The 15877-nt window shown below is 38.2% G+C and overlaps 1 protein-coding gene across 1 annotated transcript in view; it reads left to right on the top strand.

Annotated features, from left to right (window-relative positions):
• Positions 1–15877, top strand: part of SPAG17 (sperm associated antigen 17) — a 238307-nt gene that overhangs the window by 72550 nt on the left and 149880 nt on the right. Inside the window, exon 4 of the mRNA XM_045546928.1 lies at positions 13609–13740. Coding sequence (XP_045402884.1) covers positions 13609–13740 — 132 coding nt within the window. The remainder of the gene's footprint in view (positions 1–13608; positions 13741–15877) is intronic.

Here is a 15877-nt window from a genome sequence, read left to right as displayed (position 1 = left end):
AGAGCTCATTGTGGGCAGGGCCTGCTTCTTTTGTCTCTGAATCTCCAGTATCGGGAATGTAGTGGGTGCTGTGTAAATGTCTGATGAATGAATGATAAAGTGAGTCCTTTAATGTGGGCCAAGTTAATTCATAACTAAGAATGGGTCCGTCTCAACAGTTGGATAGTGAAAAACAGACATCGCCAGGATTGCACCACAAGAACAGTCCAGTTATAGAATAAGTCTCTGAGTTCACCAAAAGGGTGAACAACATCAACAGTGCACCCTCCAGGGGCCCCTCTTGATCCAGCCCAACCAGAAGATCCAGCCATGGTTGAGTCACAAACAGGAAGGGCACCTGGTAATGGTCAAATTTGCAGTTAAACAGTGTGAAACATGGCACATCTGATTTAATTCATTAAATCATTATTTACTAAGCATTTACTGTGTTCTAGGCTTTGAATTTAGATCAGTGAAAAATAATAGATAAAAGTCAATACCTTATGGGGACTTTTTAATTGGGGAGAAGAAATAATAGAAAAGATAAATAAATTATGTTAGATAGTAATAAGGGCTATGGAGAAAAGGTGAGAAAGGATGAGAAGTGGAAGGAAGGTTACAAATTTGAGTTGCCAGGGAAGACAAAACTGAGAAGGTGACATTTGAATAAAAATCTTAAGGAGAGGAAGGAACTATGTGGCTATCTGGGGAAGAGCCTCCCACGCAGGGGAAATAGCATATGCAAAAACTCTGAGGTACCTTTTGCTGAACATCAAGAAGAAAATGTAGCTGGAAAGGAGTGTTAGAAAAGGAAAGCAACAAGAGATGTGGTCAGACCATGTAGGAACTGATCTGAAGCCTTCGAAAGGATTTGGAAAGAAACCTCAGCCAGGGAGTAAGAGTGTTGGGGTCAGAGTCTAATCCTAAGGAATTGAGATCCTAAGGAAGTATCTGGTGGTCTGGCTGATAGCTCATTGGGGTTTCAGTCCAGGACAGGAGTCCACTGGAGAAAATATTAGTCAATTTTAGAAATTAGAAAAGAGAAGCAGATATCACATTGTTCTACAATCATGGTGCTACATTTAAAGATCAGTACCACCGATTAACACCTGTGCTCTTAGGAAAGTAACTTAATCTCTTAACCCCATGAAATAATGTATGTAGTACAATGCCTAGCACAGAGCATACACTAAATAATACACATTATAATAGAATATTTATTAGTAGGTTATCAGATCCCGAATCGGAGATGAATAATCATGTCAGACACGACCTGCTAGAGGGGGGATTAATGCCTTTGTTGCTTAATAGGGTTGGCTCAGAAACTGGGGTGAACATGAGACTCTGGGAAGGCCAACAGTAGACAATCTGAATCTAAAAGGACAGGGGAAAGCAGAACAAGGGGATGGAGTTGACTAATGGCACTCGACCACAGGCTTGAGATGACTCCCCTTGAACTTGCTATCTTAAGGGTGACTAGTTATACAGGGTGCCATTGACTTCCCCAGTTTTAGCACTGAAAGTACCAGGGCCTGGAAAACCCCTCAGTTGGTCACCCAAATGTCAATATGTAAATGACTTTTGACATAGTTCTTAAACCAAGGGTATTTAGGAATCCCTAGAATGCTTATTAAAATTTCATACTCCCAAGCCCTCACCTCTAGAGGCTGGTATTTGGTAGCTGTGTATCTTTAACTAGGTTCCCAGGGATTCTGGGGCAGGTGTTCCACAAGGTACACTGGAGAAACACGGTGTTCCAGAAACTACACAGCACCCATCTTCTTATAAAGAGCTTTCGCAGGAGTCAGCCAGGAGACATATCGTATCTGCCTCCCACAGCTAACTAACAAAAACATTAGAGGAGGACACGGAAACTCGAAAGAACAAGCCCTGTTTATGGAAAGATTTAGTTTAGATTAAAACTTAGGAGTTAATAACAGCCTAAAAGAACACCATTCATAATCAAGCTGGAGAAACACTACAACTTTTTGATAACTGTGGACCCGAGTACTTAGGAAAAAAGAAGATAGGGCTAACACACTGAGTACTTTCTTTGCCTAGCAGGACATTAGCAGAAATCCCACTCCAGGCTTTGCTTTGAAATGGGCAGCTTGGCAAACTTTAAATTAAAAAAAAAAATTAAGGCAATATAGATGCACATTAGTTAGCAAGGAACTCAAGAGTGAAACTGGCAACATGGAGATTAAATACATTATCATGAAAGGCCACATAGGAAACCAGTTAAAAAGTAGTGGTTCTCAAACCTAGAGTCCTTCAGAATTACCTGAGGGCTTGTTTAAAAAAAACAAACAAAACAAAACAAAAAAAAAACCTGCTGGCCCTACCCCTAGAGTTTCAGATTCAGCAGGTCTGGGTTGGAGCCCAAGAATTTGCATTTAACAAGTTCTCAGGTGATGCTGATGCTGCTGGTCTGGGAAACACGCTTGAATAATCCCTGGTTAAGAAAAAAAATTCTATTAATTTAAAGGCATAAATCTTTCCATATCAGTATCAACTTGCTCACCTTACTTCCGAGTTAATAAGAAAAAAAAATTAAAACTGGCTTAAACAATAAGGAATGCTTCAGGACATTGATCTGAGTGAAGATTTCAGTGTAAGACTTTAAAAGCACAGGCAAAAATAAAAAAGTAAAAATAGACAAATGGGATTATATCCAGTTAGAAAGCTTCTGCACAGCAAAGGAAACAGTCAAGAGAGTAGAGACAAACTGTAGAATGGGAGAAAATACTTGTAAATTATTCATTTGGCAAGGGATTAATATCCAGAATATATAAGGAACTCAAAAACTCAACAGCAAAAAAAAAAAAAAAAAATCCAATTAAAAATAGGCAAAGGATCTGAATAGACATTTCTCAAAAAAAGACATACTGATGGACAACAGGTATGTTAAATAATGCTCAACATCACAAATCAGGGAAACACAAATCAAAACCAAAATGAGATATCCTCTCACCCCAGTCAGAATGATTACTATCAAAAAGACAAAAAATAACAAGTGCTGGCAAGGAGGATGAGAAAGAAAGGGAACTCCTGTACACTGTTGATGGGAATGTCTATTAATAAAGCTATTATGGAAAACAGAATGGAGATTCCTCAAAAATCTAAGGGTAGGTTGCTGTCATATGATCCAACAATCCCACTATGATACTTATCCAAGGGAATCAGTATATAGAGAGATATTTGCACTGTCATATTTATTGCAGCACTATTCACAATAGCTAAGATATGGAATCAACTTAAGTGTCCATGAGCAGATAAACAGATAAAGAAAATGTTATATATTCACCATGGCATCCTACTCAGCCATAAAAAAAGAATGAAATCCTGTCATTTGTGACAACATGGATGGAACTGGAGGACATTGTGTGAAGTCAGGCATAGAAAAGTAAATGCCACATGTTTTCATTCATATGTGCGAGATAAAATGTTAATTTCATCAAAGTAGAGAGTAGAATTGTGATTATTATAGTCAGGGAAGTGTAGAGGGGAGGGCAGAATAGGGAGAGGTTGGTTAAGGGATACAAAATTACAGCTGGATAGGAGGAATAAGTTCTAGTGTTCTATAGCACTGTAAGATGAATATAGTTCATAATTTATTGTCTGTTTCCAAATAGCTAGAAGAGAGAATTTTGAATGCTCCCAGAATAAAGAAATGATAAATGTTTGAGGTATTGGACATGCTAATTATCACTGATTTGATCATTACATAATGTATACATCTATTAAAATACTACTCTGCATTCCATAAATATTTACAATAATTACATGTCAATTAAACATAAAAATAAATGTATAAAAAAGAGCAACACAATAAAAATAATAAAAATGAAAAGCCAATAAAAATAAATATGTGCTTGGGCCAAAGGAAGAGACAAATGGAGCTGATCAGGACTGAGGGTCCTGGGTCACATGTCCCTTCTAGTTCTTAGGGAAAAAAAAAGAAGCTCAGTTATTTAGAGTTGAGGTACCAGGTAAGAGCAAAACTAGTAAGAGTAGCAAGAGTATTTAAACATAAACACTTGGGTTAAAAGGCTCTAAATCCTTGCAGCTAGTATATGAATTGGGTATAAAGACTGAGGAGGGACTGGGACACAAGATGGGAGTCCAGTAGCTCCAGCTATAAAAAAGGTCCGTTGTGAGGTCACAGATTATGGTGATTAGGAAATGACTATGGAATCAGACAACCTGGGTTCAAATCTCATTTCTATAAATTACTAGTTGTATGATCGCCAAGTCTCAGTTTACTTATCTAATAAAATGGGGTGATAAGGGTACCCACCTCAAAGGGTACCCACCTCAAAGGGTAGGTGAGGGTTAAATGAGTTGGAATATGTCAAGCGCCTGCCACAGTCCTTGCCCAGTACAGGGTGTGTGCTGTAAAACCATTTGTGCATTACTCAATCTGAGAACCAACTTGCAATACATTCCTAGAGCTTTGAAATTGTAGCTGTAAACATTTGAAACATTTGAAAACACTTACCTTCAAGCCAAACAATAAATAGCTCTAAAGATACCATTCTTATATTTATTCAGTGGGTGAACATACTGTATGTCTACATAGGCATAAGATTCTGTGAAGAGATTTAGAAAGATGAATCAGAAAAGGTTTTAACCTTACAAGCTAGTAGAGGAGACAAACCCTGTGCACAAGAGAGAGAGAAATCCCTTAGGAAACATAAGAAAAAGCAGTAGAGTTGTTCAGAGGGGAACTCACTACAACTGAAAGAACCAAGAATGACTTCAGAGAGGTGGGAGAGTTTTGGACTAAGGAAAAGATCTTAGCCTTAAAAAGACAAAAACCAGAAAACAACAACAGAACATTGCCATGATAATAGAATCATGTGTTGCTAGTATGCACCTAAACAAAATCCCTTAAAGCCTTTGTATGTTATTTAATATTCTTCCATATATTAACCAATTCAGCTTCATGTGCCTTTATACATTTTGTAGGTATGCAAAAACAAAAATTTAAAAAATCCTTAATAAAAAGGAAGCTTGGTTTTTCCATTCTTTGAAGAGCAATCCCAACAAATATTTCTAAAATAGTCCTGTGCTTTTTGACATATATTATGTGTTCAAAATGCACATCTCCCTTGGGAAATCCATTACATTTCAAATTATACATGTCTGTTAAAGCATAGATCTGTTCAACTTTCCATGTATTTGTTATTGCTGCTTCTGAAACTTCCTTACAGCCCCAAAGAGGTCTTAATCCCTGTCAAATGTTATTATGTTTCCAACTTTTATGTAGTCTTGAAAGGGGTTGTTTATTTAGTTTCAGTGACTCCGTGTTACTGCCAAATATTATTTCATTTCAACACAGATGTAACAGGTCCAACGACTGGAATTATTTTTCAGCCCTGACATTGTGGCGAGATGGATACCAGTTTAATTATGGACAGCTGAAAATGATCTAGGAGTCACCTGCTATGGATATTTATCATCATTATAAACTTCTCACCAAGCTGTAGTTGGAGCACTTTCATAACGTTCCATTTGCGTTAGACAGACAGTATGATCTATATGGAACCTATATCTTCAATCACCTTTAAATTTATGTATAGACAGTTTAATATTGCTTGATTATTTTCTTTTCCTCTTCTCAAAGTGAGAAAATATGTTTCAGTCATTCCTGTTCTTATTCTTTCCTCTTTGTTTCTCTCCATGACCCTCCCTCACTGCTACCTTTATCCTTCCAGCTGTTTTTCCAATTATGCCTCATTGGAAATTATTCGTTACTTAAAGAATGTGAATTGGATAGACTGGATATATAAAGGATCAAGTAATGCAATAACTACAATATAGTTGGCCCTGAATAACTGCAGGAGGAATGAAGGAGGGACGAGAGCAGAGGGAACAGGAAAGGAGACTGTAAAACTGCAGAACACTCTTCATGGAGTTCCTCCATCTCCCATTTTAGGAGAAACTAATAGTATGATTTCTCCTCTGTATTCTTCCCATTATATACTGCACTGTAAAAAATACACCTTTGTATCTTCTCTGCTTTTCTCTAAATGGATCTTGATTTGTCTTTGTTAGGTTAAACAACCAGCTGATAATAAATCCAGCCCACTGTCTCGCCTTCCCAGCTGCTCCTCTGGCCATTCCTTTCTCTGCTCTCCATACCTGGGCTGTGAGGCCTCGCGAGTTCTAATTCTATCCTGAATGTATGAGTAGCAGTAAGAGCTACCTTTAGTAAGGGTTAACCATACATCTGTCATTCCCCATGCTAGGTCTTTGTATGGGTTATCTCATTTAATTCTCAATACAGCCTTACAAGAGAGCACTATTCAGATTCTCATTCTGTAGCTTTCTTTTCTAGGTCAGGGACAATTTTCCCTCCCAGGGAACACTTGGAAATTTCTGGAGATCATTTTGGTTGTCACAGCTGGGTGGAAGCCAGGGGCATACTAAACATCCTACGATGCACAGAGAAACCTCCAACAAAGAATTACCTGGTTCAAAATGTCAGTTGTGCCACTGTTGTAGATTTTTAAAGGCTGAAGTTTAAAGGGGTTAAGTAATTGCCTGACGCTACTCAGTGATATTTGGGAAGACTGGAATGCAAAGGCAGCCTTTACTTTTTCATTACGTTGAACATAAGTAGTTATGGCTTCAGCAACTGTTTCATCATCCCTTGTACCAAAGGAGCCAAAATTCCAGTGGGAATCTTTTCATGTGAGGACATCTCAATATAAGTGACCCTTTTCAATCAATTCCAAATCACCTGCTCTTCTTCCATCCTTTTCATCAAATATGCAGAATGGGGCCCATCTAAAGCAGCCTTTCTCTCTAAACATCACACACACACACACACACACACACACACACACACACACACACACATTGGGGTTATATTTCTCTGGATTTTTAATGTTATAAGCAGATATAAAAGATATAAGATAAAAAGAGGACGCACAAGTAATCATGCTACCTAAGCAATAAACTTTGAAGATGGCACATATAGTTGCATAGTTTACTATGATTCATAAATTTTTATTGATCAATAAATTACTATAATGAATAAATACTTAATATGTATATTAATGAAATTAATGTGAAACATATTTAGTGGTAAACATAGCACTCTGTATTCTACAGGATAATTAGAAATGGCAAATAGTCATCAATATTCATTTTGAAGTGCCAATCAAAAATGTTAGTATTGTTTTTCTCTTTTTATTAATTCTTCAATATGCACAAATCTCAGTTTTGACAGTGTTTTTAGATATTGAATATTTTTTAAAATTTTACATTGAGTGTCTTTAATATCTTTTATATCTCAGATGATTAAGATTATGAAAAAATACAGACACACAAACTTTGTGCACACACGCACACACATGCACATGCACATGCACACACCTACATGCACACACATGCATACACTGACACATGTGAACCCACACAGTCACACACCACATGCCCACACACGTCATACACATCATGTACACACAGGCAGGTCCCAAAGCAGTTTCCTTTGCCTTTACTCCTCTCCCACAGTACAGAGTTGCTATCTCACCTTTGTTGTCCCCCAGCCACCCAGCCACAGTCTCTGATGCATTTATTTCCTCCTCTGACTCTGGCTGAAGGAAGAGTTCCATCTTCCCTGCAGAGCCTTTCCCCTGAATAACCTGGTCCTGGAGTATAACAGCAGCTGCCTGCAGTGAAACCCCAGGGTGCTGCTCTCACACTCCAGGCCTCCAAGCACCACAAAGACCAAAACTATTAATATATTTTACCTTCAGAGCCAGACTTAGGCATCACAAGTTTCCAGGTTAGAGAGAATAGCTACTTCCTACCCTAAGTTCAAAATTGCCACACTTGCTATTTACTGCTTGAAATTATTTCATCAGTCACTAGTCCCTTTCATTCTATAGTGAGACATAAAAGCTCAAAATACAACTAACTCAGTGGTATAAATAAATTTCATTGAAAGTGAGCTGCCAAGTTAAATCTTTTCTATTTATGTGGCAAGAGGGATTTAGAAAGAAAAAAGGCATCTGGTAGCTAAAAGGAGAAGTGACAGCAGGAAAAAAGGTAACAGAAAGAAGTCAGAAGCAAGCTCTGTATCCTTCCTATTCTTGCTCCACACTAGCCCTTTCCATCTTCATCCATACACGGGCAAGTTTCCTATGTGGCTGAGAGCAAATGTCTTAGCCTGAAAGCCATTAATTTTCATTACCTCTCATTTTTAGCTTCCCTGTGGAAATCTGAATACACCATTGTTATATAACAAATATATGTAAGCGTCTCCTGCATTAATAAAATCTGCTGAGGATGGCTCTGAATAGGTATCTTTTCTTTTAGTTAGGGGGTAAAATCAAAGGGACAAAGTGATGGGATGATTAAATCAACAACAACTTCAAATGTGATACCATTTTTCACATTTCGCTGTCATATAGACCTTCCCTGACCAAAACAGTAGACATTAGCCACATGTGTCTATTCAAATTTAAATTTTAATCAATTAAAAAATAAAATAAAAATTTGATTCCTCAGTCTCTTTAGCAATATTCAAGTATTCAATAGTCAGTGTAGCTATGGCTACCATATTATACAGTACAGATAAAAAATATTTCCATCATCACAGAAAAATCGATTAACACTCATACAAAGAAATGTTGGACAATACTCAGTATTGATAAAGGGGTGTGGGAGAACAGATTCTTTCATATAGTGCTGTTGGGAACAAAAATGCTACTAACAAAAATATACACTTAATTGAAAAAAAGAAAAGAAAAAAACCTGAAATTGCCTAAATGTGCATCAATAGGCAACTAGTTAAATAGATGACAAAACACTCATGCAGTAGAAGACTATGCTATCTACTAAAAAATACACGCATAAGCAAAACATGTCAGCACAGAAAACTGTCCTGGATGTGCTTTGAGGTAAAAACACAAACCACAAATCACTTAATATGAATAGCATGATCTCATTTGTATTAAAATATAAAAGGATATATATACATATATGTTTATGTATATATGAAATTGTGGAAAGATACACAAGAATTAGTTAACAGTGCTTATCTCTGGAAAGGAGGAATGGCAGAGGGAGTTGGGAAACCATTTCCTTTTAACTGTACACCTTCTGTACTATTGAGACTTTTTACCATGATGGACTATTATACTCTTACTTTAGTTAATCAATCATATATTTAAGAAAATGGGCTACCCAAAAGAATGTGATACAAAAAAAAAAAAATAGAAGTTAGCATTGAGTGTGTGTTGAAAGCCTGTTTGCTCAACCTTGTGCTAGTCTGGACTGAGTCAAGCTCTAGCTCATGGACTCTCCTGTTTGCTAAGGTCTCCATATATCTAAACCATCCTGAGTCATTAACCGAAAGAAAATGGGTTAAATATGAAGTCATTATTTTGTGAATTATTATAGCTACTGCAACAAACTCCATGGGCCCCCCAGGAAAGTCTCTGAGCCAAAGGATTCTTTTAGGGGAACTGGAGGTTATTTGGGGCTCCTGGAGGGAAAACCTTCCCCCAGTCCCATCCCTCTCCCCCTACCGCACCCCTCTCTGCCTCACACAACCACAGCTCCCCTCTCCTCCACCCCCTTGATCACAAAACCTGTTCCAGGCAAGAGAAATGCAGATACAAATCTTTATACTTCCTCAGAACTCACCTGGGATTGAATGTGTAGTAAGTTAAGCAATAATTCAAGTTGCTCCATATGCCTCCTTATAAGCACACCAGGGAAGTCAGGCAGCAGGCCTCGTGGGAGCCCATTCTGTCTACCCATCTATCCATCCATCCATCTATCTAGTCTATCTATTTTATATAAACTCACACACACGTATGTATATATGTGCATATGTATATATGTATACACGCACATGTATACATACATACATTGGTTTTCATAGGAATGTGCGGGGCAATTCTAAGCATAGGGTAGGCAGATGCTGGTGCTTACTAGTGTAGGGAGGGGAGGGGGAACGGTTAGAAGGCGGGACAGAGGGCACTAGTGTCTGTGGGTGGGCCTGATCCCCAGGCAAGGAAAGAATTCAGCTCATTTGGTATATTTTTGTTGGATCAAATCACTAGATGATAAATATGATGTAAGTCTTTTGAACCAGGTCAGTGATAAAGAGGGAAATGTTTTTATTTCTTAGTGTGCTCAGAATCACAAGCTTCCTAACAGAAAAACAGCATCTATACCCCCAAAGTAAGTATCTTCACACAATAAAGTACCAACTTGTCTTCCTGCCTCAGCGGCACTCTTTGAAGCTTAAGCTTCATCTGCACCAGTCTTTTCCAGAACTGATTACCTTTGGTTGCTCAGCCTGGAGCCTCCCCCCAGTCCTGGCAGGCCTGCCTGCCTGCAGATCTGACCTGAGGAGGTCAGGAGACACTTGGAACTTGCTGGGCAACAGTTTTTTCCATTTTAATGAGTCTCATTTGCCCATAAGACTGGTGCTTTTTTGAGTTTCTGACTCATGCCAGCCACATTTTCTTGGTATTTTGGTTTGATGAGTACCCAGGTTTTGACGCACTTAGGACTGGTTTTTTTTTTTTCCTCGCCTAGTTCTGGAAGCTTAGACTTTTGCCTAATTACTTCCCAACTGCTTCCAGCTCACTGCTCCCATTTTCTCTTATATTTCTCATTCCCCCCAATACCTATAACCCTTGCCAGCTTTCCTCCCAGCACACACACACAGACACACAAGTATGCACACACATTTTAGACGTAGATACTAGACAAATGACCTTTACAATGCTGGAAGTTTGAAGTTTTGATTATTCTTTCAATTAATACTAGTAAGGCAGGGAAGGGGAAGCCTTTAGGGATGTTATATGAAAATGTATATTTCCTTTTAAATTCTGTCTCTTCTTTAGTTTTTTCTACCCTCAAAGACTTAGCCTTCAAACGAAGATCCTCTGAAGGTTTGTTTTTCATCTGAGGCCAAACTACTGGCTACTGACTAGGTGGAATTGTGAATTATGGGGTGTGAGAAGAAAGAATTTTTAGTGGGAATTAATTTGTAAACATCTTTCTTCTTCTGCCTCTTTTGGGGATGACTCACCATGAAAATTTTCAGTCTCGGATTTTGAGTTCAGCATAAACTTTCATTTTCATTAATTATCCCAAGAATTCACAATATTATTCCTTTAGGGGGATGCACAGAAAGTAGCACTGTGGGATTCAAGTCTCTCCAGAGCAACATGGCGGGGCAGGGGGAAGGGGACAAGTATGCCTGGCCTCTGCCGTTCCTGATGGTGCCATGTGCAGGCTGTGCCTTTCTCCAGGCTGTCGAGCACCAAGTCTGCCTCTGTGTGGGTCGCCCTGGGGCTGTTGAGGAGCAGGACGCTGCCCAGGGCCCTCCTCAGGCTGCCGCGCCACCACTGATCTCACTCTGCGTCTGAGTGTCATGAGAACACAGGGCCTGGCAGTGCCGGCGGTACTCCCCATCACCCATCTCCCCCGTCAGGGCAGGACACCACTGTCACTGTGATGCTGTGCCAGATTGCTGTTTGAAATCAGCATTCTACAGACAGTTTTAGACAAACCGGAAATAACTTTTTTGGCCTGCAAAATACTTTTCTCTTGGGACGTTTTGTTGTGCTTTGAGTACATTTTAATACAGTGAGGTATTCATAACATTCATAGACTCCTAGAGACGAGAGGCTAGGAAGTACCTCCAGAGACATCCCATCATCCATCACCATGACGCCAGGCAGGCTTCACCCAAATCCCCCCGACACAGGTGAATACCCTGTTTTCACAGGTCACCCGGAAAGGAGACTCCGCAACCACTCTGGGGTGACCCATTCCAGTGCTGATTTCCCTTCAATGCTGTCATTATCTTTGTATTACAGGGAAACACCCCATGCTAGACTGCTGTGAGCTTTAAAAACACAAATTTGAATATTTTGAACCAGATGTCACAAAGCCTGATTGTCAGCACACTGTTTATCTGGTAATGAAAAATGCCATTTCCAACCAAATACTGACATCCTTCTTGGGGTTGGACCCAGCCGGACAGCTTTCACTGTACAGTAAACGCCTAACCTGCAGCCCCCTTAGGATTCCCTTCCATGTGGGATCTGGTCATCAATAAATGGTGAGGTTTTGCAGGTGTACCACTGTGTTTTTCTGCTCCCAGAAATCACAGCCATCATGTCCTCTTCCCTAAATCGTGTTAGCAGAGCAGAACTGCCATAAAAAGCAAAGGCTATATTTCTTGGAGAATACTCACTTAGACACATGAAAAGATTTCTGACACTTGGTTTGTTCCTTTGGTTTTTAGAAGAAGTGGCTTTAAAGGAATCCTTTCCCAGGCTTTCCCCTTCTGCGATGTGGTACAGGAAACCCCAACGTGGTCTCTAAGAGGTCTAGTTACATTTTGGCACATGATAATCCACAGGACCTGCTGCAGTTAGAAGCGAAATAGGCACCTCTTTTTCTTTTGGCGATTTCCCTTGGCAAAGTGGAAAGTCCTAGGAACTGAACTGGTCAGGAAAGCCCTGACCACAAGCTGGTACGAACCTCAGACAAGACAGCTCCGGGAGATGCAGTGTGCAGTCATTGTCTGAGACTGAGGGCCTGAAATTGACACCATATGCGCCCCAAGGAGTGATTGCTCCAAGGGGGAGAAAAGGAACATGTCAGAACATTTTGGTAACACCTAATTCATCCCAAGGTTATAAATAAATATGATGCTTGCTTAAAAACAAAAGTCAAAAAATACTTTAACTAGATTATTTCTGTGACAGTGCTTCAGGCAGAGGTGAACTTTATTAGGGAGACAAAGTGAATAAAGAGAAACACATAACAACTTTTTATGGTATATTTTACGTGATTTTATTTTTTTTGCAGTAAATAAAGTGGTTATAGGGCTCCAAGGAAAAGAGCCCAGATGTTAGAGAGTTGTGTGAAATTTAGGGGAAACAAGCTGTAAAAAACACAGTCATAAAACAGGCTGTCAGTGCCACACATCTGGACAATACAGCTGTATGTTCCTAGTGGCTGTCGTCACCCAAAGAAAACTCAATAACCTTATTTCACCCCAATTAGGCTGCATACCAACATGATCAGCATTAAGTTGCAAGAGTACAATTCATATGGTGCCTTTGTGTCAAGCAGCTTTTATCTTTCATTTGAATTTGGTTATCAAGAAATAAAAGACAGCTAACTTAGTCATTTCCACTATTATAAAACCTATTATTTAATTGATAATGTCCAATAAGTCAAAGATTGACACTTTGGACTACTGTCTATGCCAAACAACAATAGACTTCCTGTAGCATGAAACCAACCCGTCAGTCATCCTAAAATGGAGCCCTGCCTATCTTTTCTCTACCTTTTGGGGGGAATCTGAGTCTAGTACCATTGTGGGAAGCATGCTCTGCCTTACTGGAAAAAGAAATTGATATTCAGACAACCCAATTTATTTAAAGGAGAGAGCAAATGCCCCTTTCTGTAGCACTGGGACATTTTTTCTCTTCTTTTTTTCAGCCAGCAATGAGACACCTTTGCAGTATAACAAATATAACAAAACATAAAATACTCTTTCTTCTTTTTGTCACTGACAAACTGTACCAAAGGTTATAAAATGTCACTTTTCCTAACAATTGTGTTTCTTTATAGGTGTTAATGGCAGCAAAAGCAATTATGGATAGTGGAGAGACATTAACCTTACCACTGATAGGGAAACTCTTGAAATTTCAACTTCTCCAGATTAAATTTAAGGACCAACAGCGACGGGAAAATGAAAAGAAGGTAATATATAATATTCTAAAAAGGGCAAACAGTGAGTGAAATGGAGCCAGGTTTCTCCAGGGGCACTTCCTCTCTTCTTAAGCCTACCATTTACTGTTACCTGGCAAATTCAGCTGTCACCTCAACTTCTTAGGGAAAAGTCTATCCAAAGATCTGGAGGAATTATGATAAATCCACTAAAAATAAGTTCTCTTACATAGGAAAATGACAATATTCAGGGCATGTGCCCAAGATCATTTCTGTGGTAGAGTATTTATATAATACAGTAGTAGCAAAGAAGGGACTCAAGGAAGCGACAGGGAGTCAGAGAAAGTAAATATAAAAAAGAGGGGGGAACCACTTAGAATCAGGGTCTATTTAAAATATTTTATATGGTATTCAATAGAACTGTCTCTTAAAATATAGGCACATCTGCACCTTCATAATAATCTGATATTTTAGCAGCTATCCATCACTTCTACTCCCATATTATACATCTGATAAACTTCTTCACATGTGAATTTTTCATTATACATCTGATAAATTTCTTCACATGTGGATTTTTCATTTAACTTGCTTATGGAAATCAATCTGTGTGTTTTCCAAAGATTCATATTTGCCTCTGAAAAATATTTTGAAATACTATTAGCAAACTGATGCCAGGTTCAAATCCATTTGCTATTATCATTACTCAAAATAAGAGATATTTTTCTTATTTTCCAAATCATGCTGAAATATTTTTGGACAGCCAAATGCTTCTGTATGTACATGTGTTATATATGTATATGGGATGGATGTGCATGTAAGTAGTTTCTTCATGCTCTTAAGTGGAAGAGGCAAAAATCAATTCATGGAAGAAGAAAGAAAAAGTGAAAATGTTCCAAAAATAACTTCTTCACCTTTGCAAGATCTCCAAATCTAGGATTCCTATTTGAATTGGGCTTTTTGTAGGAAAAATTAATGATGCCACTTTGCATTCATAATATAGAGCTTTGTTTTTTTTTTCCAAAGATTCCCTCATATAGCATCTTATTAGTGTGGCACATATTTATTGTTCCCAGGAAAATTCTACTCATAAGAACACAATTGATGGTATAGTTTTCCATCATGTACAGGGGATTTGTACCTTAAGAAATACTCAGGAAAGTTAAGACTTGGCAGAAGAAAACTTGGAAAATTTGAAACTAGTATAGAAACATCTCTTCTTGCCTGTTTAAATTCCAATGTCATATGGGAATCTGAATTATAAAAAGTAGACTGTGAGTCTTGTGAAAATGTCTATCCTTTGTGTGCTTTGCAGTTTCCCACAGCACTTACAAATAGTGTGCTAAAGAGCATCAATTTACTTGTTTGCCACCTAGTACAAAGTCTGTGATTGTTAATTATAAGAGTTGGTTGTAGATTTCAGTTAAAAAAGTTTAAGTAAAAATAAATGGAATATCCTGTTAGCTCAGGAAATGTTTTTAAAGCTTGGAACAATATAAAAATATTTCTCCACTATTGTTTTACTCAGCATTTCTTTGAAATATGAACTATAATAATATGATTATGAGATTCTGAAAGTACAGAAATAATCTTAATTTATTTGTTGAAAATTTGAGAACCCTAAGTAATTGGGGCTTGAACTTTACATATTTTTTTAAAAAGTATTAGATATAGTAAGAGAACTCTGAGTAATTAAGAGCCAAGAATTACGTAATCTAATTTGATGTCTTCATTATTTGGGGTTCCCAAAGCACCAACCCTAAATCTCTTAGTGAGTAAGTGCTAAATAAATTGATGAAAACTGATTGAAATGGAATACTCTCCAAAAAATATTCTTGGTAAAGGGAAGATGAAGGGCTTGTTTGGGGGATGATATAATCTATGTTCATTTCAACAACACTACCTAAGAGGTCAGTTGGAACAATTGAGGTTAATGTTTTTCAGCCAAGGAGTTTGGCAAAAAGCAAGTAGAAAGTATGTAAAACTGACACTACGCTGCAGATTAAAATACAAAAAAAAAAAAAAGAAAAGAGGACTTTATCCAATCTCTTCCTCTTTCCTGAACCCAGAGTGAGATTCTGAGATTCCTATAAGAGGAGTGACAGACTCCAGCTTTTTAACATCGACATGAAATCTATGTAGGTGTTTTCATTCAAATTCTAATTATATTGCT

This window comes from Lemur catta, chromosome 3 (genome assembly GCF_020740605.2).
Source record: "Lemur catta isolate mLemCat1 chromosome 3, mLemCat1.pri, whole genome shotgun sequence".
NCBI lineage: Eukaryota > Metazoa > Chordata > Mammalia > Primates > Lemuridae > Lemur > Lemur catta.
The sequence above is the reverse complement of the archived record's forward strand: the minus strand, read 5'-3'. Positions and strand labels throughout refer to the sequence as shown.